At 36.6% G+C, this 23,879-nt stretch overlaps 1 protein-coding gene across 1 annotated transcript in view; it reads left to right on the top strand.

Annotated features, from left to right (window-relative positions):
* SORCS1 (sortilin related VPS10 domain containing receptor 1) overlaps positions 1 to 23,879 on the top strand; it is a 454,044-nt gene that overhangs the window by 344,374 nt on the left and 85,791 nt on the right. The window contains 4 exon segments of the mRNA XM_081955321.1: positions 363 to 427; positions 8,034 to 8,152; positions 11,729 to 11,818; positions 20,456 to 20,635. Of these exon segments, the coding sequence (XP_081811447.1) occupies positions 363 to 427; positions 8,034 to 8,152; positions 11,729 to 11,818; positions 20,456 to 20,635 (454 nt within the window).

Here is a 23,879-nt window from a genome sequence, read left to right as displayed (position 1 = left end):
ATGGTATTATTCTAGAGGCATTCATTTGCTTAGCCATTGGAGTTCACCAGGTGAATTTGGGTAGGTTAATTGTTTCTTGAGGTCCTAAAAATGACATTTCAATGTATTTCTTAATTTTTTTTCACATTTCTGAGCCACCCATCTCCCTCAAAGAGAATTCTAGTGGATTGATTGATTGAATGAATGAATGATTGAATGAACACTGAAATATTCCCAATTAGATGATCAGATAACTCATTTTAATTAAAAACTTTGTTTATTCCTAGTAATATTACAGTGTTTGTTTTGATCACATAACTCCTTTTAATTAAATATTTTGTTTATTCCTAGTAACATTACAGTGTTTGTTTTTCTTCTCTCAGGTCTAAAATGGGTACCAGCAAAGATCCAGACCTAGTCCACATGGAGGCAAAAACACTGGATGGCCGTAAGTGCTGTAACTACCTCTTTATCATTTTATCAGAATATAATTATGTAGTCTACTAGCGTTCACCTGGACATAGGATTGCATTAGGAAGATCCAGTGGATGCTTTTATAATTATTGTCAGTCTGGTCATGCAATAAACATTTTCAAATAAATAGAAATTCAATCTAACATTCTAAAATGCAAAACAATATTTACAGAAGTAGGAAAGATTTGCAATTTGAAAAACTGCAAAAAGGCATAAAATGAAATATACATAATTCATAACATATTTTCTAGAGGGGCTTCATATGATTTGCTAAAAGGTAAAATCTTCAAGATTTTGACTCTTGGTTTATCTGTAACAAATTAGCTCTTAACTTTGAATAAATGGAATGAATGGGGGTAATATTGTATTTATTCTAATCTTCAATTTACTCTTCCTTTGATTTAGGAAAAAGTTAATGAAAAGATAAATTGTTTGCTTTCATTCAAAACTCTTCAGCTTTGACCATTTAATCTATAGCCTACAATTGCCCTAATAGCTTATTTTTTGTATTTATATGCTCACACTATATAGCCTATGTATATTGCTGAGATATTGATTATTCTGCTGATGTTTTTCTTAGTTCATGGATAGTTTTTGTTAAAAGCATGTCTGACAAAAAGTATTGTTCCATTGAATTAATTTCCAGATCAGAGTTGGTGATGAAAATAACTATTTTTTTCTTTCAATCGTTCCCAAACTGGTGCTGTCAGATATATTTGGATATATTCCATATATTTACAATGGAATTTTCATCTGGAATAACCAATTTATGGGAATTTTGAAAATTCTAGTCATAGCACATCTGAAGGACGAACTATTTAAGAAGGTTAATTTAGCAGGAAAAGTTATTTAGATTTTTTTCAATTATAGCTGGGTAAAGATTTTAATATTTTGAATTTCAAATGTCATTGTTAATTGTGCTTTTTTATTTCTCTATAACATGGGTGTCTGCAACTCGATTGTGTCACATGATATCACATGATGTATCACAATGTTTTTTGCCTCTGCAGAGCCGGGGTAGGCATGGCCTGCATATGCTGCATTCGGCCTGCAGGCCATCAGTTTGACACCTACAACACATAAACATGTACTTTAAGATGGAATGTAATTCATTAGGCACATTCTGCCATTCATTCCCTAAGTATCCAGTCAATTTTAAAAAAAGTACATTAATATTGTACATAGTGTCAATCAGCCAACTAAATGAATCCAACCAATTTAGCACTCCGAGATGAACAGCTTTCTAAAATAACTGTTTTATTGAGTATATCATTTCGGCACACATGAAAACAAAACCATATAAATCCAATAAAACAAACAAACAAACAAAACCAGCTCTATTTCCCACATTTTCAATATAATTAAAGAATTGACAAAGGTCACGTTGTCCAATTATGTGTTCTTGCATCTCTCTGGCAACTCTTTCTAGTCTCTGGCCAGCACCTGTTGAGGTGACCTTGGTTCCCATAAGATGATCTGTTGTTAGGAGAGAAGCAACCGAGAACTGAGGAGAAATTTCTCCTCACAGTGAGAACAATTAATCAACGGAACAGAAGTTGCCCCCAGAAGTTGTGAATGCCCCAACACTGGAAGTCTTTAAGAAGATGTTGGATAGCCATCTGTCTGAAACGGTATAGGGTTTCCTGCCTAGGCAGGGGGTTGGACTAGAAGACCTCCAAGGTCCCTTCCAACTCTGCTATTGTATTGTATTGTATTGTATTGTATTGTATTGTATTGTATTGTATTGTATTGTATTGTATTGTATTATTGTCTGGTCTGACAGTACAAACCTCTCCCCCATCCCATATTGTATGGCAAAGTGAGAAAAAGAAAGATGGCTGTGACAGCCTGATTCATTTTGAAGTTGACACATAGCATATATTTATGTTATTCAGCTTATAGTTAAATAATATTCAGCAGTAATATTTGCAATGTTTAATTTTAATCTAACATTACCATTTTGTAAATTGCAGAAGAATTGTTTTGAAAGAATAATTATTATCAGAAATGAAATAAAGTTCAGTTTTAATATTTCATTATTTTTAGCTAGGGATGTCTAGAAGGTTTTCCCTTTCATTACTACCTATCTTGAAATCCTTTCCCTCCCAGGCTTCCAGTGTCTATTCTACTTTGATAACCAGATGAAAGTAGGGTGAGAATACGGTGTCAATTTCCATATTTCTTAGTGAATGTTGCTCATACAGGTTTATTCAAGAAGCTTTCATTTGCCTAGTGGAGTGTCTTTTATGTATTGCTATGAATTTTAAGTTACCGTATTTTTTGGAGTATAAGACGCACCAGAGTGTAAGACACACCAAGGTTTTGAAGAGGCAAATTAAAAAAAAAGTAGGTAGGTAGATAGAGGGAGAGAGAGGGAGAGAAAGAAAAAGAGAGAAATACAGTAGGTAGGTAGGGAGCGAGAAAGAGTAGTTAGGTAGGTAGGTAAAGGGATAGAGAGAGAGAGAGAGAGAGAGAGAAATACAGTAGGTAGGGAGAGAGAGAGAGTGTGTGTTGGTTGGTAGGTAGAGGGATAGAGAGAGAAAAATAGAAAGAGAGAGAGAGAAATACAGTAGATAGGTAGGGAGAGAGAGTAGGTAGGTAGGTAGATAGAGGGATAGAGAGAGAGAGAGAGAAATACAGTAGATAGGTAGGGAGAGAGAGCGAGTAGGTAGGTAGGTAGGTAGGGAGAGAAAGTGTGTGTAGGTAGGTAGGTAGAAAGGGAGAGAGAGAGAGAAATAGAAAGAGAGAGAGAAATACAGTAGATAGGTAGGGAGAGATAGAGTAGGGAGGGAGGGAGATAGATAGAGAGGGGCGAGAGAGAGAGTAGGTAGGTAGGTAGGTAGGTAGGTAGGTAGGTAGGTAGGTAGATAGAGGGGGGGAGAGAAATACAGTAGGTAGGTAGGGGGAGAGAGAGAGTAGGTAAGTAGGTAGATGTTTCCAGGTGTATTTATCCATGTGCCGGAGAAGGAAATAGCTGACAATCTGCAGCACCTTAAGACTTTGTTTCTGCTGCCACGGCACTTGATCAATGTAATTCTCATCAATCAGTTAAACAGCTTTCCAAAAGGAAAAAAAAGTTTCCACACTCTGCAAACCTGTTGTTTGCTCATTTCTACCCTACCCAGCTCCCAGGAGCTCTCTGAAAGCCTCCATAAGGGTATGCACAACCATTTTGGTGAAGGGGGTGGGATTTCGGGAGGCAAAAAATGCTGCATTCGATGTATAAGACGCACCCAGATTTTCAGCCTCTTTTTTTGAGGAAAAAAGGTGTGTCTTATACTCTGAAAAATATGGTATCTTAAAACAGTAGTAGGAAACAGACTGATATAATAAAGGATGCTTTCAATCTACACATATATGGATTACTTTAAAATATATATTTTTATGGGAAAATCTGAATTGAAGGCATAACATTGAATAAGGTGATGAAACTATTAATCCCCAACATCTTGGGTTATTTAAAGCCTAAATCTTGAAATACCTCTGCTCTTTATATCCAGACAAAAACTATTTGCCTTAAATAAGCCATACTAATATGGATCAGTGTTATAATAGTATGAGGAAGATGCTCTGTCAGCATAACCAGTATTTAAGTCAATATTTTTTAAAAAGGTCATTGGGACGGCAAGATCCAAACTAGCATTTGAATTTCAGATTTCTTTGGGATCATTAAATATCAGAGAATGTACTGAATAAACATTCCTTTACTCTATAATATATCAGATTATTTCTCAAAGTCCATTACACATCTCATTCAGCTATCCAACACTAGATTAGTCCATTGTGACCCTTCTTAATTCAGTTTTTGTTTTGGCCAGTGTGATGTGCAAATAAATGAACTTTGGCAATTCCATCTACAGTAACCTTATCAGTGAAGCAATCCATATCTATTTTTTGTAATCAGGATGCAATAATCTTTTCCTAACAATATTTTCTATTGGGTGTCACAGATAACTTGCTCATACTATTCTCTTCTGTGGAGGTTGAGGGCAACAGGTTGCAGGTAACAAATGTGGCCAGGTATTTTAATAGAGTACCAGTGAGTGAGACAATGAACCAGCCAACCAGCCTCAACCATATATTTCAGTTCTTCTAAGAGATAGAAGCAAAACTGTACTGCATTGCATTAAATAACCATTAAAGGATATTAATGTATCCAGACCAAGATGGATTACAATGGTTGAAATCTTTTGTTATCTTTCTATAATTTTGATATATGAATTCACTCTGCATCCTAGAAACTGTGGAATAATATGGTATATGTCATATTTTGATAAAGTAAAGAATATCACATTTGTTCTAGTATCTTTCTGATGAATATGATAAAATCCGAATAATATTGGCATGCCCACCAGAGGATTCTCAATAGTAAAAGAAGGCAGGGTCTTTCTCAACATCAAAAGGCAAGGATACAGGTGGTGGGGTGGCTGTATTCGTCATGCATCATTCCATAGAACGTGACTACTCATATTTCCTCCCCTATTCTAGTCTGGTATTATTACTTGATAGGAAATGAATATTTTTGCAAGCTCTGCTACAATTTTCCATGTTCTAGCTGTCTAATGCTAATGTCCTTTTTCAAGAAATTGAAAAGGTTGGACATTTCAGTAAACCAGAAGTTTTCTTGGTTTAGCCATTCCATCTACACCAGGGCTGTCAAATGCGAGGCCCGCTAGCCAGATGCATCACAGGCTGGCCACGCCCACAACTGGTATAGTGAAGGGGGGGAGTCATGATATGTCATGTAACAACGCTGTGATGATGTGAGTTTGACACCCCTCATATACACTAACCTTATCAGTGAGACAACCCATATCTACTTTTGTGATCAGGATGGTGTATGTTTTTAGTGTTGCTGTAACAATCAAAGTAGCAGCTGTTGCTGGAGGTGTGCATGCTGGCAGTGAGGAACTTAACATCCCAATTATTGGTGGGAGGGAGAACATCTGTGCTAGAGAAGGAAATAAATTAATTCCAGATCTTAGTAATGAAATGTATTAATTGGCATGAATTAAGTGTAAGTGATTAGGTGCTTCCTGTGGCACTGGATAAATAAAGCGTTCACAGGGGTTAACTATCAAAAGAATAATTGTTGCTGCATAGCTTTCTAGTGAACCCACTTAAGGAAAAAGTTTATTGTAATAAGATTCTGAACATATTCCCAATATTTATATCATTGTTCTGAACTTTTCCTGTGGTTCTGCTCATGTGAAATCCTTTTAATACTCTGAAGTTTCAAGAAAGCAATTATCAGCTTGCTTCTAATCACACACATATACAGAAAAAATGTGAAATTACATGATGCTGTTATAGTTCTTTAGTTGCATCTTAATTTCTAATTAAATATTATAATAATATAATATAACATAATGATATACTATATAATAATGTGGTAATACAATACAATAGTAGAGTTGGAAGGGACCTGGGAGGTCTTCTAGTCCAACCCCCTGCCTAGGCAGGAAACCCTGTACCATTTCAGACAAATAGCTATCCAACATCTTCTTAAAGACTTCCAGTGTTGAGGCATTCACAGCTTCTGGAGGCAAGCTGTTCCACTGATTAATTGTTCGAACTGTCAGAAAATTTCTCCTCAGTTCTAAGTTGCTTCTCTCCTTGATTAGTTTCCACCCATTGCTTCTTGTTCTAGCCTCAGGTGCCTTGGAGAATAGTTTGACTCCTCCTTCTTCTTCAATAGTTTGGCAACCTCTGAGATATTGGAACACTGCTATCATGTCTCCCCTAGTCCTTCTTTCTCTTAAGCTAAACATACCCAGTTCCTGCAACCGTTCTTCATATGTTTTAGTCTCCAGTCCCCTAATCATCTTTGTTGCTCTTCTCTGCACTCTTTCTAGAGTCTCCACATCTTTTTTACATCGTGGCGACCAGAACTGAATGCAGTATTCCAAGTGTGGCCTTACCAAGGCATTATAAAGTGGTATTAACACTTCATGTGATCTTGATTCTATCCCTCTGTTGATGCAGCCTAGTACTGTGTTGGCTTTTTTGGCAGCTGCTGCACACTGCTGACTCAAATTTAAATGGTTGTCCACTAGGACTCCAAGATCCCTTTCACAGGGATCATCATTTGATGTATTTTTTGGATAAGAACTTTATCAAAACTTACTAGGATATCTATTAACACAGATACATGGGCACATCAGGTGAGTATAATTACAAAGGGCATAGAATATATTCAGAATATTCAAGTAATATAGTAACATTTAGCGAAGTCTTCAGTTATCCTCATAATATAGAAATAAATTGTGGGGGAAAATATTGTGGAGGAAGTTGTTCTTGAAATAACCAGTAATTTATTGTTCATTTGAAAAAAAAAGTTTTTAAATCTAATTTCTTCTTAGACAACTGTTTTTTTTTCTTTCAAAAATGTACTCATTGCTGTCAATACATAACCTTCAAAAATGTTTTGCAATAGTCCATGTAGGGGTTAATATAGTCCAAAAGATGAAAGTCATTCATATTTCTGTTAACATTAAATATAACTTAGAAGTATTCCAAGTCCTAGGAGCTATATCACTGTAAAAAAGGAAAGATACTGGAAAGGTCATGAAGTTCAATTTGTAATATCTTGGGTAGCTTTATTCTCTGACTCTTGGTCTATGTTTTTCAATTCTTTCTTGCTCCTATGAGGCAATGTGAAGATTCACATAGACTCAAGGAACCAATATTCACTAAAAAAACAGAAACCCCATTCAAAATGGATTTAGGTCTTCATGCTGCCTTATAGGCCCATTTATATCTTAGCTTAGTCTATTGACCCCAGCCAAATCTCTAGAGATGGCTCAAGAAAAAAGGAAATGATACAAAATACTCAGTATAAATTGCTGGAGTAGAATTTTCCTGTTCTGATGATTTAAAGGAAAACAAGATATGTTCAGCCTGAAAATATATATATTTTTTAAATTAGAGAAAGCAGACAAAAGTATAGACATTCCTACATGTACTTTTGTTATCTATTAATCTGTTTTTTTTTTAAAAAGTCAGTTTGATTTGTTCTACTCTCTTACACACTTAAAGAAACTCAATTGGAGATCTTTTTAAAATCCTCTAAAATCCACAAGAAAGCAAGAAAAAGTTTTGGCTATTTATTGCACTTCGCTTTCCTATTGGCTATCATAACATAACTAATTTTTTTCAGACAGTGATCTGTATATGAAATATTTAAGTACAGGTGGTCTTCAACTTACAACCACAACTGAGCCCAAAATGTCCTTTCCTGCCACAGATATTAAGTGAAACACTGCAGTTATTAAGTTAGTAACATGGTTGTAAAGTGAATCTGGTCCCTCCATTGAAGGTTGCAAAAGGAAATTACTAGACCCCGGAGTACCACAACCATCATAAATATGAATCAGTTGCCCATCTGAAGGTTGATCACATGACCACAGAGATGTTGCAATAATACGTGCGGAAAATGGTTGTCACTTTTTTCATTGCTATTGTAACTTCAAACAGTCACTAAATGAAAGGTTATAAGTCGAGGACTTCCCATAAAAGATCATGAATATTCAGAGCTGAAATCTTGTTATATTTATGTGTGTTTCTTTGTGTGCTTTCAGATGCACAGTACATCACCTGTAGGATGCAGAACTGCTCTGAAGCTGTAAGAAGCAAGCCTTTTCCTGGATATATTGATTCGGATTCTCTCATTGTCCAAGATGACTATGTATTTGTTCAGGTCTGAAACAGTTTCTCCCCTTCTATTGATTGCAAATCATTTTTCCCCTTTATTTTTCAATGTTAAACTCACTTCCCTAACAGAAGCAACAAAATAGCTTGAGAACAAGCTAATTCAGGGCATCACCAAAGTCATTATTCCCATTGGGTTGCTAATTGTTTCCTTCTGCCTTTGGTTCAAGTAAGGGTCATGAGGGGTGAGGTCTGACATATGTTCAAGGTGTATGGAAATAATCTATCTTGTCAGTCAGCTCTCCACATTGTCTATTCCAAAAACGTTATCACGTTTCAATGGGCTTTTAAGTTTGCATGCCAGAGTTCCCATATCACCATTACAACAGACCAATCAAGGTTTTCTTTTCTATTAGTTTGAAATGGGGCTAGATAGAGTCTTTCCTTAGAGATCGAATGGAGATGTAGAAAGGATACAGAAAGGGAATGCTTGAGAGAAGACTAATCAGGCATGATTGTCATGCGTGGGCTCCTATTATTGCGAAAAAGAAGAAAATGAGATATATTCAGCTCAGCTATGTTCCAGGTGGAAGCCAGAGAATATATCTGAATAGTTTTAAGTTTCATTATCTTCCTGCTGCTACCCCCATCATAACAAGGAGGAGGAAATAAAGTGCTGGCAAAGTGGAGATGAGCTATAAATTATCTGTCTTTCAAGTATTTCTTGAGGCTGAGATTCCTGGCTTGCATCAGCAGATACATTTTGAAGCTGGATTGTCTATAACCAGGAGTTTTTAAGTGGGCTGAATATAGAAAATCCTGAATGTGTTACCAAATGTCATCAGCTGTACCACTCTAGCCTCTACGTTGTCTGAGTATATCATTTCCTTCCAAAAAGAATGTATATCAAACTCTTCTGAAGGCTAGAACAATACATTTCCTCATTTCTTTTCTTTGTAGAACAAGTCTGGTAATTTCTCCTACCTAAATATGGAGAAAACTCTTTATTTGTGATTTCATTCATTGTTTCACACATCCATGATTAATAATGGACCAGGCCTTAGTGTACACATAACAGGTTTTATATATTCATAGTTTTGACTTCTAATTTTTTTATTTATTCATGGGTAAAAGAGAGACATGCATAGTGTACATTTTTAAGGACTAAGATTAAAGCACCTACTTGTGTATTTGTTCCCACTTATCATTCATTATAGCAGAAGGCTGCATGTGGCTTCTTCATTCTTCTCCTGTAGAAGCGTCCTGATCAAATGGTGATAATCATCTCATGCAGTGTGGCTCCTTTGCTTGCACAGCTCTTTCACAACCTTGGTAGAAGGACCTGTTGATTGTATACTATGCTGATTTCCAACTGCTTGTGTCCTAGTCCAATTGCTATGAATACTCTGTTGCCAATACTGGCACCCAGCAGCATGATTGAGAAATGCCCCCGATGAGATTATAAAAGAACTGCAGGAGAAGCTGGCATGAGTAATGTGAAGCAGACAAAGTGATCCTCTACATCGCCAGTTGAAGGAATCATTCTGAGGAAGAAAATCAATTACCATGAGGAAGCCATGTGGAACCTCATAGCTGGACAAACCCAGAAAGATTAAGGAAGCAAAGGAAAAGAGACATGAATAGAAGTACAGTTGATTGCTTTTCAAGAAAGAAGGAAGACATAAATCACTATAGGTTCTGAAACCTATACCCCGATTAAATTGTATAAAGGAAAATCCTTAAGTGAAGAGAAGCTGTTACAACCTCTACATGGTACAAAGTTAAATTCTGCCAATTTGAATGCATATTAGCTATTTATCTCCGTTTTGGGATAAAAGTCCCCAAATTTGTCAGAACTGTAAACCAAGCCATTCACTGCAAATGATCTGTTGAAAAAGCTAACTCACAGTGGAATAGATTCAAAATATAGTGTTACTTATGCATAATCAGCATGTGGGAATTCTCAAAAGACTTTCCCTCCTCAATTCAAAATTATCATCTAAAATACACAAACAAAAACATGCTAATAAGCCTGAAATGTTTTTTGGAAGAAAGTGCTTTGGACTGTTCAAACAAAATTCTATAGCATATTCTGCTATAAACACATAAATAAATTGTGGGGGGAAGGTGAAAATACTGTATGTTGGAACCATTAACCAACCATAGGATGGGCTGCATTATTATTTGGAATTGTGTGATAGTAGTAACATAGGAAATAATATATATGAAAGGAAGAATGAATTCAACTATGTGTTTTCATATCCTAAAACTAATGTCCCACAGTCAATGAAGAAACTGAAATGGTTGGGCATTTCAGTAAGACAGCAAAGGTATAGGTAACAAAAACAAAGATTTTGGTATGCCCTTCAGAGCCTCCCAATTTCAGTACATCTGAGGTCAGGAAAATCTCAAACATGCAATATTTGCAAGGAGGTATAGACTATTTCTGAACTATAAGAGAGTGAAAGAGGCAGTTTGGTGTAGTGGTTAAGCCATTAGGTTAGGAATCAGGAGACAGTGAGCTCTAGTATTTCCTTAGGCACAAAACCAGCTGAGTGACCCTGGGCGAGGCACTTTCTGTCAGCCCTAGGAAGAAGGCAACGGCATCCACTTCCAAAATCTTACCAGGACATGTCCAGACAGTCACCAGTAAACATTGAATGGAAGGAAGGAAGGAAGGAAGGAAGGAAGGAAGGAAGGAAGGAAGGAAGGAAGGAAGGAAGGAAGAAGGGACACAACAGACATGGAGGAGAATCTAAACTTCTGCACTTTCATTGTTTTCTATTTTAAGCCTGTAAGCAACAGCACAAAAATAATACATATGTATTCAAGATGTTTAGTTGTCTGGCATAGAAACTTCTAGAATTGTATTTCATGTTCAGTAAGATAGTTATCTTTCCTGTTGTTTGTTAATGAATTGTTGCAGATATTATTTTTGTTTTGTTTTGTCATTCCGTGTGACTAGAAAAGGATTGATTTTTGCTTTGGCCTCCAGGATTTTGGAAAGGGCAGGCTGTCTCATGGGTTGTTGCCTGAAGATTATTTCATTTCTGTGGCTTGCTGGAAGAAGTGGTTGGCTGTAGCATGTGTAAATACAGTATTACTGTTATACAAATGAAATACTCTATATGGAGGACTTTGGTGTACCTTCTAGAATTCATCAAAATCTTAGGGCCCTTAGCCTGGGTTGGGAGAAAAAAAGTCCCCCCCCCCAAAGCTGACTAGAGCAGAAAAGATTTTCTCATTGCCTAAATTGGAAATATAATATGTAACATATAATAATACAACATTATTGACTTGAGTACAGTATTACCATTTTTGCCTCTGCAATTGAGGATGCTGAATGCTGCTTCTGGAACCTGCATCTGTAGATTTCCCTTGCTCTTTTTGTCTCCCTTTGCAGTCTGCATAGACTATACTTATTAATGCTGTCTTTTTTCCATATCTGAATGAGGGCTATTTCATCTCCTGCTGTATCTTCATTGCCATTTTGGAACCATTGTGACATAACTGCATTTCCCTTTATAATGCACCTGTTATTTTCTACATGCCTTAAAAAAAGGGAAAAAACGGGTAATAACATCTCGATTAAAATAATAAGAAAAAGCAATGTTATATGTTGCAGCTGACATCTGGAGGTCGTCCGCATTACTACGTGTCTTACCGGAGAAATACTTTTGCACAGATGAAACTTCCTAAATATGCTTTGCCAAAGGTAAGTTATCATGGTTCCAATATTCCTATATAATGCTAGATGACAGACCAGAGGAATTGCAGCTTGTGGCCAGTTTGCTCAGAATTGCTTTAATTAGTGCATGCATCCCTTTATTTTTCAAGAACATGTTGAAGCAGCAAGCAAAATACTCTCTAAGATCGATATTGCAGCTGTTCAAGGGCATCAGTTCAAAATGCAGATTGATTTTTTTTTCAGTTGGTGGAAATTACTAATTAGTATTTCATTTTCATCAATAATGACATTTTGAGGTTTTCTATTAAAAAGTTCAGCCTTCTGATGTGCTGCTAACTTCCATATTTTTTTTCCTTTAGAAAGTATGCTTTTATGTGCCTCTAATTTTTTTAAAAAAATAGAAAATTAGCAATGGAGCCTAAAAGAACATGTATTGCATGGCCTTTTAAAGAATCTTAGTAAAATATATCAATCAAGGGGAAGCTTATTTCATTTTTAAAAAATGTGTGTTACTTCTTATATAAAAGGAAACAAAATAACAAGGCTTTTCTTTTTTAAAAACTTGAAGAACAGAAAAAATGATTGTTAAGGACTTTTGTTCCCCATACAAAATGTTTTGATGCATTGTAACATGATCTGAGAACATAGTTTATGAAATTGCTTGTCAGATTCAAGGTCTGCATTTTTTGATGTGCTGTGACTTAGGTCCCTATTACAGGAAATTAAATGAAACTAAGATGTCCAATCATAATGAGATCAATGCTCTTGACTGCAACTATTAGGAATATAGGTTTTTAAACTTTCATCCTGTCACTAGATCCTTTTTTCCCTATTCTTAATTGGATTTTAAAAGTTATGATTATAAACATTTCAGAATATTTGAACTGAGAGGTTTCAGAAATAACTCACCTTTAAGGGATTCTGGAGTACGCTGAATTCTTAGATAGGTCAAATGACATGCGAGGATTTATTCTCTTGGATCACATCATCATGAGACAAGTTTTTATTTGTAAGAGATGTTTAAAAATTCATCAAAGCCTTTTGGAGCCAAATATTGTAATGAATGTAATAAAGGCTATTTGGAAATGCCACAGCGTAGTTTATGCAGACTGCTTTCAGTAAGACTATAGCGAGATAGTGAAGCCTTTCAAAGTGCTTAATCACCAGCTTTCTGTGAAAACTGTAATACCCAATTACAATGTGAGGATACAGTTTTGGGCTTCTTGAGTTGCCTTGCCATTAAAAATATACGAATCGCTTTAAATGTGGCCCTTTTTGTGTATATTAGTAAAATCATAATCCCAGAAAAACCATAATCCCAATCTCAGACCACAATGCCATAATCCCAGTTTGTAAAATCATAATCCAGTAGTCCAAAATCAGTGACTCAAAGTCTGTGGCCCAAAGTCACCAAGAAGGCTTTCTAGCTAGCTGGCTGTATCCGCTAGACCAAACTGTCTATCTCTTTATCATAAATGAGCTATCACTCATATTGAGAAATTTTATCACAATATGTTAAGATTAGCATACTAGAGATAGTATGGTAATCTTAACATATTGTGATATGATCGAAAAGATTCCATATCAGATCCATTCTCAGCAGATTATTTTCGGCCAGTCACTCATATTCAGCCAATTAATCTCATTGGACTGCTGTTAGAATAAAAAAAAAAAAAAAAATCACATATAAGCCATTTTTTGCTCAGAGAAAAGGTAATATATGCATTCTATTTAATTACACAAACACTCCAAAACATACTTTTCTATAAATTATTTCTATGAATATAATGAATATATTTAGCAAAAAAATGTGCAAATTTAAAATTCCTGAAAGATTAATTCGATGAGTCTCCATTCCATAATATATAATCACATGGCAGAGATCGTTTTCAAGCCTTTCAAAAGCCCATTCTCATAGCAATTTATGGTATACATCTTTTACATCTCTAGTTAAAAGTAGTCTCCCTACACTAATATTCCAAGAAAGACAGTAATCTGCAAGGTTACAGTATCTAGTGTCACACAACTCCCTTGTTTTGGTTGTCTAAGTGGCACTTTCTAGAATAATACAGACATCATAGTGTCTTATCTAGCGATAGGTTCTTTTTGTTTTAATCTAATATTGTGCAACCCATGACCCTTGTGGTCATTCTTTCCAGATATAATATAGATTTGTGCCATTTCCCCTTCCTCTGTGAGTCTCAGGAGATCTTCATTGGTGATATTTTTACTCGTTGGCCACTTTGACAGGAGGAGTGGAATAAAGGGAGTGGTGAACTGCATGGAATACTGCACTTTTTGCAGTATTCCATGCAGTTCTGGTATATACAAAGGGCACCTCCCTTCAGAGAGGGGGAAATCAAGGGAGCAACTTGGATGACTGCAAGCAAGGTAGGGTTGGTTAGATGGTATTGATGATGGGTGAATCCCTTTTCCTCACCCACCATCAGTACCATCTAACCAGTCCTACCTTGCTTGCACTCATCCAAATTGTTCCCTTGTTTTTTTTTTCTTCACAGGCACTGCTGGTAAGAGGTTTGCTGTCAGCTGATTAGGTGCATGACCAGAGGAAAGCAGAATAGGGTGGGGATGTGGTCTTCCCATGCACCATGTAACCTACTGGCTTCAGGAGGAAGCTCTTTGGGATTATCTTTACTTGAAATTAAATGACTTACATTATGAGCCAAAGTGGCCAGAAAACAAAATCATGTTTTGTCTTCTGTAGATCTCTTTCCATCAACTTTCCTTTCAAATGACAATAGTTATATTCTAAAATAATGAGTTTACTGATGAAAGGAAATGTTAGACATGTTCTTCCTTGCAAATTCTTCATAAACCCTTTTTTCTAAATACCAAGATAAGTAATTTTGAGGTTTTTAATTTGGTGCATGTTACTTTACCTAATTGGATTGTGTTGATTTGTTGGGAGGGTTTAAAAATGTTGATCTTCTTGAAAAGGCTGTTGTTTAGAGTATCTGGAATTTAAATGTACAAAGAATAAAGAAAGTAAAAGGAACCAAAAGGAAGAGCAAAACATTCCCCATGTGACATAGACAGGGCGGAATAATTTTATACCTCCTTATGCTGGCCCATAATAACTTAAAGTATATTTTTCCCTCTTTGTGGATGAGCATTTATTAGCTAATATAATTCATTATAGAAGTAATTTGAATTAAATATTTCCTAAGCAACTTTTTCTGAAGTAGGATACTGCTTTCCCTTAACTAGCCCCAAGAGTCCCTCTCTGTCCCCTTGTTCAAGGAGCAGACAATGTTAAATCCACCTGCGGGGTAATATTTAAGGCCACAAGGTGCTTCATTACAAGCTCACACAACTTCAAAGGATGAGCAGCTAAATCTGTATGCGCGGAGACACAGTGAGAAAAGCGTGTTTAGGATGCTATTATCAAAGCAGGTGGCTGCCTTTATTAAAAATGAACAAAGCACAACACAGTCAAAAGGAAATGAAACAAGCACGGCCTTTTATGGGTAGAGAGTCTTTAATCTCTTTCAGCTCAATTACTTTCTCCAAATAAAATCAATGCTGTAAAGGGTTCTTAGCACCATGGCAGCTTATGGGATTTTAGTATAGAATTTTAGTACTGAGACAAAGTAACTTTATCGCTGGATTTCTTGCCTTGATGTTTCTACTGGTTTAAGTAAAAGGAAATAGTAAGATATGATGCCTTTCATGTGGTCATAGTGAAATAATTATTCTAGGCAGCAGGCAGCAGCATTTGAAAATGCGGACTTGCAAACCTCACCAAGATTACCATGCATAATAGCTGCTGTCAATGGATATTGGGTATTATCATGCATTTAGTCCATGCCCATTTGGATTAAGAATGATAAGCACATAAAGAGGTCTATTTGGTGCCAGGTGCATTGGCATTTAGGCATGCCTATCATTCTCAAACCATAAAAAACATCAAGAAATTTAGCATCTGGATATATTTAGTGTCAGCTCTTGCTACTGTACAATTAATAAAGTTGTACAGACATAATTCAATAGAAAGATTCAAAGAAAGAATTAAAGGAAAATAATTCTAGCAGAGCTGAAGACCACCTCAGAGATTCAATACTCATCTGTGTGTAATTTCTGCCATCATTTTCTGGCAAAAGTAGTTATATTTATACTAAAACATCAGCTTACACTATCTGACAAATGTATGATTTTCTGTTGAAGATGTTGGATAGGTGCAAAATGTTTAATTACCAACACTGGCTGTTTTAAGTTTCTGAGATAAAAGTTTCTTTAAATATTTGGATTCTGATTCACTTTATTTAGTTTGAAAATAATTCGAAAATTGCACTGAGAAATCAAATTTACTTCTATCAACTAATCTAGTTTAGAAGTGCCCTTCCACCACTAAATATTTATTATTGCTAATTGAGTAAACTCCTGAAACAAATGTATTTATTGCAACATTGCCATCCATCTTCCCCCCCCCCCCAAGTGTATTTGGGTTGATACATTTAATCAGAAAGACTAACAATCCCCTGGCTTTGCTTATACAATCAGGCATAGCTTACTTTTATTTTTCCATGGCTTATTGATTAGCCCATGAGCCAGTACAAACCATAGTGCAAATTTCATAAACAGATTAAGTATGTTATGCAAAGCAGCTATTTTCCAAGGAGACATAGCTAAATGTCTGCAGGTATCAAATAAATAATAACTGTCTGATAGCCTTTACATCAAGTTGTTTGTTTTTAAATTGATAATATCAATAAAATACTCTGTTTTAACTGTCTTTAAAAAAAATGATGTTAGACTGCTTAGACAAAAAAAACAACATTCCAAATTAGTTTTATATAGTAATTTAGTGACAGCAAGGGATAAGGAAGTAGGTTAGTATGGAGAGGGAGGGAGGGAGAGAGAGGGGAAAAAAAACAAGGTACATTTTCTGTAATTATGGAAATAATCAGTGGTTTTCATTCATTTTAAATCAAATTATCAGAGCAACAGAAACTAGTATCCTAGGGAAGAAAAGTGAAAAAGGAGAGTTCTTTCTCTGAAAAATAAACTCTCAAAGATAACCAACAGTTTCAACAGCTATATTAATTATATCCTAGATTGCCTTCATTAAATTTTCAAAAAGTTTACTTTCCCCATATCATCTGAACAAAGGGGAACTTGCAATTCCATGGTGATTCAGAAAGCGCTAGCCTTTGGTTCTTTTCATATGCCCAATTCAAATGATGCACATAATATTGTGCTTTGTTTCTCTTTAGGAAAGTACAAAGGTCAGGTAAATGTGCTGCATGCTAATCTGAATTGTCCTTCGGTGTTGAGGGTGGGATATTTTCAGGGCTAGCAATGCCACATTTTTCCAGGCAGGCTTAGAACAAAGCCATCATGGTTGTTGTCAGGATGGAGGCTGGAGGATACACCAATTAGACTTGAACCTGCTTCTTCTTCCTTTCTTTTTTGCCTTTTATCTCCCTCTCCCAGCCTTCTCTCCTACTTAATTCCTCTATGTCAGCGGGAAACATGTTTCATGGCATGATTTGCCCAGCAGAAACAACAGACAAATTGCTGAATCTGACAGAAAAAGCAAGGGCGTTATTATGTAGTGCACTTGAGTAGCAGTTGTTGTCCATGACAAGTTTGCTGACAATTCTTTAGCCTAGTAAAATAGAGACTGAAAAAAGAAGTAGAATGGTGGAAAGAGTGGCAGATAAACAATGTACACTCACAGCCACCAGGAATACTAAGTACTGCTTCTGAAGACTACTTGAATATGCCAAAAGTGAGAGAAAGAACTTAGTTATCTGTACAGTAGAGCCACAAAACTCTGCAACTCTGAGACTCTTTTTTCCTTGCTTTGTCACTATTTTCTAATTGCAAAGATCTTAACAGCGTTTGAGCCAATTAAAATACTGTTTTATCCAGTTCTGATATAGGTCAACCTCACATCCTGCTAACCACTACACAAAGATGCCCCATTAACTGTATTTAAAGGACAGATCCTCATGATGTTCTTTGCCTTTTCCCCAGCCCAGCACAGAGGCAGTTTGAATATATCTTCAGTTGTTTTGTCAACAGTTGTCTTTCATCTTTTGATGTTGTTTTGCTAACAATTTAGAATTTAGCCTTAGAATAACTTCATTATCTCTTTAAATGTACATTGATCGGCATACATTAAAATGAAATTTTGTTGCATACAGCTCTCAAAGGGTCACTATCTCCAATATATACCACATAAATATGACAAAAATATAAGTAAATAAACACAGTCTAGTTCAAATGTATGAATGTACATGAGAAAAACGAATCTTGCGAGTTTACCAGATGGATGGCACAAAGGAAACAAAGCTGTTACAGAATCAGGTAGTCCTACTAGAAATACTTTGAAACCTCCTTCCAGAGGCGAGCAACAGAAACAGACCATAAAGCAGGTGTGTGGGGTCTCTAACAATGCTTTGAGCTATAAACACATGGAGCTTATAAGCAGTAATCCTGAATAACAGATTCAGGATTCAAGCTTCCTATAATCTTTTTGGCTGTTCTTACCATTCTCTGTACGGACTTTCTATATGAGCCACTGCTACAACTAAACCAAACAGTGATGCCGTTTATTAAAACACTCTCAATCGTGCCTCTGTAAAAAAAAAATATAGTGCCTTCTAATATAGTCAATGATGTGGTCAGGATTTTGCAATTGGTCAGATCTCATTAACCATTTTAGGTTGCTGAGGACTTACCTCCCTTCCTAGTTCAACAATTTCCAGACACATTCTGCATTTGGCAATAGGAGATTCTGATTCTTTCAAACAGGACTGTCCCTCTTTACTGCCTTTAATCACCCAAAGCTGCTCCATGGCATTATGAGATTTCGAGAAGAAAGAGATATCCCTCCCCACTTTTATTATCAGCTCTGACAAATATTCCCAGGATAGCAGGTGGCACGAGAAGAAGAAAGGCAACTGCTTATCTAGCAGCTCTTTGGTCTCATGGATTAACCATGGAATCAGAATCTTGCAGGTAAATTTAATCTCCTCTTCACCAGCACCTGTCAGTAAGCTCCCCACCTCCCCAGGACACGGCAAGCACTGGGGAAGAAACATCATGATACAAGTGAGTTTCCATTCGGCTGGACTCCCATCTGGTTACAAATTAGGTTCAGCCCGTTAGCTTCTGAGCACAAACTCAACCAAGTGCAGAATGTACATTGCCTGCGCTCATTAAGGCTAAGCAGACTTTCATCTGTTCTTTCTGGTTTAGGCAATGCATCCCCAGTCTCCCATCAACATGAATGCAGGACTACCGCTCTGAGGGTTTTTTGGTCCTTTGATTGCATTCAGAATCTTGAGTAGTATGATCTATGCCTGATGGTTTTGGCTCATTTTATGATGAGGCCTATTCTCTTTGTCTTTGTCATACACTACTGATCATGTAGGTTTGGTAACCTTTACTTCAAATATTCAATCACAGTACAGGGATACACAGTACTGCCTGTCAAAGAAACATTTGTTGAAATAAAAAAAAATAGATCTGTGTTGCGGCCCAGCAGGATCCGGTTGAGCTGCTGATGGACTAGGATAGCAAGGAACCATATGAGTCTGCCCTGGACAATGTGGAGGACCCTGTGCAGGGTTCAGTCTCCGAACAGGGATCAGAGAGGCTGGTTGGCCACCAAGAGGCGCCTGAGACATGGAGCAGTGGGGAGGATCAAAGGCAGTTTGTCCCTGATGCTAGATTGAGAAGGGCTGAGAAACGGAAGCAGCAACTCTGTAGGCAGACTCACAGAAGATGATTAAGCACAGGTGGTTGTGGATTGGCTCCACCCAAGAGAGATTATAGGTGAGGTGTTGGGAGGGGACATTTGCAGGAAACAAACGTTCAAATTAGTAGTTAAGAAAATCTATCTTTGTATTCTAGCCGTGTCTGCTCGTTTGGACTATCTATGTTGCTTCATTTGAATTATCTGGGTTGCTCTGTTGAACGTGAGTTGTCTGGGCCCTCAGCCAAAGGATTTGTTATCTCAGTAATTAAACAGTGGCAAACAGCCAAGCCTGTGTTCTGGTTTATTCACAGACGTGGAGAGGTGGGTCAGAACAGATATGTATATACATACATATGTGTATAAAGCAGATATGGACTAATTAAAAATGGAGAATGTAGACTTATATTTTGAATGATAACAAGATAATGCCACACTGCGAAGTTCTTAGGAACTTTTCAAAAAAGAATGTTTATGAGTTACAGTAGTATAGGAAATTAAATGAAATGCACTTCAATTAAATTCCACAGCTGTGGTGTAAAGCAACATCAAGTTTATGAAGGCTGTAATTTACTCTCAACTTTAAATACAATAGATTGGAAATTTGAAAATCCCCATCCATAATGCAACAAGAGTCTTAACTGTAAAATTTGACATTTTGTGTAACAAATACACTCATTTTCATTACTGCTGTACAATACAATGACTAATATAAATGCTCACTTAATGTGATCTCATTTCATTATAACTCTGCATATATTAGCAGAACAAAGAATCTGTAAAATATGGATGTGTGCATGCAAGTAAATTGGTTTGGATTTCTGATTAGGTTCCATAATGATTGTGAGTTTGGCTTCTAGAGGATTACCCCGCCTTGTCCTTGGAACAGTGACAAATGAAATGCCAACCATAATGTCTTTCCTTGCTTTCTCCCTCAGGACATGCATGTTATCAGCACTGATGAGAATCAAGTGTTTGCTGCAGTTCAGGAGTGGAACCAGAATGATACATACAACCTTTACATCTCTGATACCCAGGGGATTTACTTTACCCTGGCTTTAGAAAATGTCAAAAGTAGTCGAGACCTAGAAGGCAATGTGATGATAGACCTGTATGAGGTATGTGAAAACAGTGCATATTTTCATCTCATGAAAATCATTAGCTAAGGTTGAAGTGTCCTTCATCTGTAACTGGAAATTTAATTGGATGTGTAATGTAATCTCTACATGAGGAAGGAATATACAACAATAATATTTCCCCAGAGTTACATTTATCTTTGCAATCAGTGTTATATATCAATATTGGATATCAGTGCACAATTGTAGTAATGATGTTGATTTGTACATCTATAGATAACTTGGTTTCATCAGCAGTCACCTCTACCTTCACCTCTAAGACAGGATAAAAGCACATCCCGATCAGTTGCATTTAACTGCCAAATATGGGCAGCTCTTAAATATGTAGATTTGCATGAAGTGATTTCTACACACTTGTGAAATTTCTTCACTTAAAATAGAAGTGGGCAATGTTTTCATGTGTTGATGAATGGTGGGTCAGAAATGTATGTGCATATTCATAGGCATATACACACAAGCATATGGAGTTACCGCCTACCTTATTACTTAAGTGTTACACGGATTCTCTTCTCACATTTGCATGAGATACTGGCATGGATCTAACTGAGCAAGGGACCATGTTTCATAGTTCAGGCACTGAATTATTCTCACCCAGAATTTTTTCGAAGAAAATCCTTACTTGAGTTCACCTACATACACAATAAAGACTATTGTATTTTTCCCACCAACCTAGTATTTGAGAAGATAGGGTCACTATCTGTCTTCCATACTTTTGTGAACATTAAAGAGATTTTGGTTGACTGATTGTCTTGACATCCTATTTTGAGCATCTATAAATAGTAAGCACTCGGTAAATCTGCAGAAAGCCATAAAGGTCAGTGTTTAAAAGCAGATGAGTGTGGGTGAATAAGCAGGGCATTTCTTGATTACAGTGAGGAAAATTTCTTTCACAACAATATATTAATCCCCCGTGCACTTTGGCAAGTTGTTGAAAACCTGTTGTCTTCTATTACCATCAGATTAAGGAGTGGTTCCGCTGCATTATGTAAAGATGTCCTATAGCTCAGAGGGAGAGGGAAGGAGAAGAAAAGATCGAAAAAAGCCTCTGTTTTATTAAGCTGACATTCATAGCAGTCTGGATTGAAATTGATGTGATCGGACTAGTCATGTCGCATCTGTTGATTGCCTAGATAGAAGGAATATTGGCTGACATTGAACTTGGCAGCCTGATCTGATTGCTCTGGCCAATTGCTAGGATTGCTATGAATGATGAGCATTTAAGAATAAATGAAGACAAAGAACAGGAGAAATAAATCAGTTGATAAAGTAGGAAGAGATAGGAAATAAATATATGTGTAAGAGTTATAAAAGACTACATGGGTGGGTTTATTTATTTAATTATTTACATTTTGTTCTCCTTGACTATCTGTTGAATATTTGAATGAATATTCTGATTTATAATGAGCCATTCCATTCAATTTATTCTGTCATTTTCACAAAGAGGCACACATGGGTAGGGATGCTGCTTTTTAATCATGCACATACTTGAAAGAGCTATTTTGAAACATACCAGACAAGTGTGTGAGGGTGTTTGTTACAGATGTGGTTGGGTATCAGGGGTGGGTTCCTGCCAGTTCTAGCCTCTTCTATAGAAGAGGTTCCACAAATCTACAGTGCCGTTTAGGACTGGTTCCAGCTCCCTCCCCCTGCCCGTCCGCAACACGCTTGCCCCACCCACTGCTCACTGATTGGCTGGCTCACCAATCGCCCCGCCCGCCTCTAAAAGTCCTATCTAAACCTTAAAGTCTTAATGCTGTCAAGTTTGAACACCCCTGATGGCTTTTTTTCTAAAGGGTTAGGGGTGCAAGGGTCTTGTAACTTGACAGCTTTAAGACTTGCACACTTCAATGCCAGAGTTCCTGAGCCAACATGACTGAAGGAGGAATTCTGGGAGTTGAAGTCCACAAGTCTTAAAGCTGTCAAGTTTAAACACCCCTGGGGGTTTTTTGTCTGAAGGGTTGGGGGTGCAAGGGTGTTGTAACTTGACAGCTTTAAGACATGCGTGCTTCAAATGCCAGAGTTTCTGAGCCAACATTTTGGTTGCTAAGCAAGAGCACTGTTAAGTGAGTTTCACCACATTTTACAAGTTGGCCACGCCCACCCAGTCACATGACTGTCAAGCCACTCCCACTTAGTCCCATGGCTGGCAAGCCACTCCCACAAAGCAGGCCATACCTACAGAAGAGGTTGTAAAAAAAATTGAAACCCACCACTGCTGGTTATACTGGCATTGCTCACTACATGTTTGTATTCCTTGTACTCTGCCCTTGCCCTCACACAAGTTCTTGTTTCTATCCAGAAGATCTTAAAGAAAAATATACTTGGATTTGCAAAGATGTAGGAAGTAGTGCCATTGTACATGACTCTGCCTTCTATATACTCACTTTAGACATCACTCATGTGTGATAAGAGGGCTTTTCTATTTAAAACATTTTGAGGTAGTCTACCCCATTAACTATTAACAAGGAATGTTTTTTAAACAAAAAACAAAAATACATTTCTATATACAGTATAATGTTGGAGTGATTTTATTTTTTGCACCAAAATATGTATGGGCTATATTCAAGATACTCATGGACCTGTTCTTCACTCATAATGTTTAATCATAATTATTGCTCAATCATTTAGTCACTTCCAACTCTTTGTGATGTGATGGACAATCATACTCCAGAACTGTCTTTTGGTGAATGAATTCTTTTCATGCTCATGATATCAATAATGGTATTATTACCATCATTTTTTGCAAAGACACAAGACTTTCTCCAAAGTCTTAATATTGCTTCCTCTTTATGTATACAAAATACTTCACTATCAGTGCTTTCCTGACCTGCTTTTTAAAATCTGTTATTGAATGACATGTTCCTCCTACTAATCAAGGTACTCACAATAATTTTATCCAGCATGACAATTCAGAGGCACTAATTTTCTTCATTCAATTTTTTAAATGATGCAAATTTTACAGCCATTTGATGAACAAGAATACCCTTCAATTAATAATCTGCATCTTTCTTGGCAATGGTATTATTTTGCTTAGATTTGTCACAGTCTTTTGCCCAAGTTTCCTTAATTCATGTTCAGTCACTATCTCTCTAGATTTTGTAACCAAGGAAAGAATGTTTGTTATTACTTTTACTGTTTCTTCACCTAATTGCAGTTTTATACTTTTATCTTTTAGCTTCAACACGAGATTACTTAAATCTTCCCTACCTAAGGGTATCATCAGACT

The sequence above is a fragment of the Natrix helvetica genome, assembly GCF_964273705.1.
Source record: "Natrix helvetica genome assembly, chromosome: 5".
Classification (NCBI taxonomy): Eukaryota; Metazoa; Chordata; class Lepidosauria; order Squamata; family Natricidae; genus Natrix; species Natrix helvetica.
The sequence above is the reverse complement of the archived record's forward strand: the minus strand, read 5'-3'. Positions and strand labels throughout refer to the sequence as shown.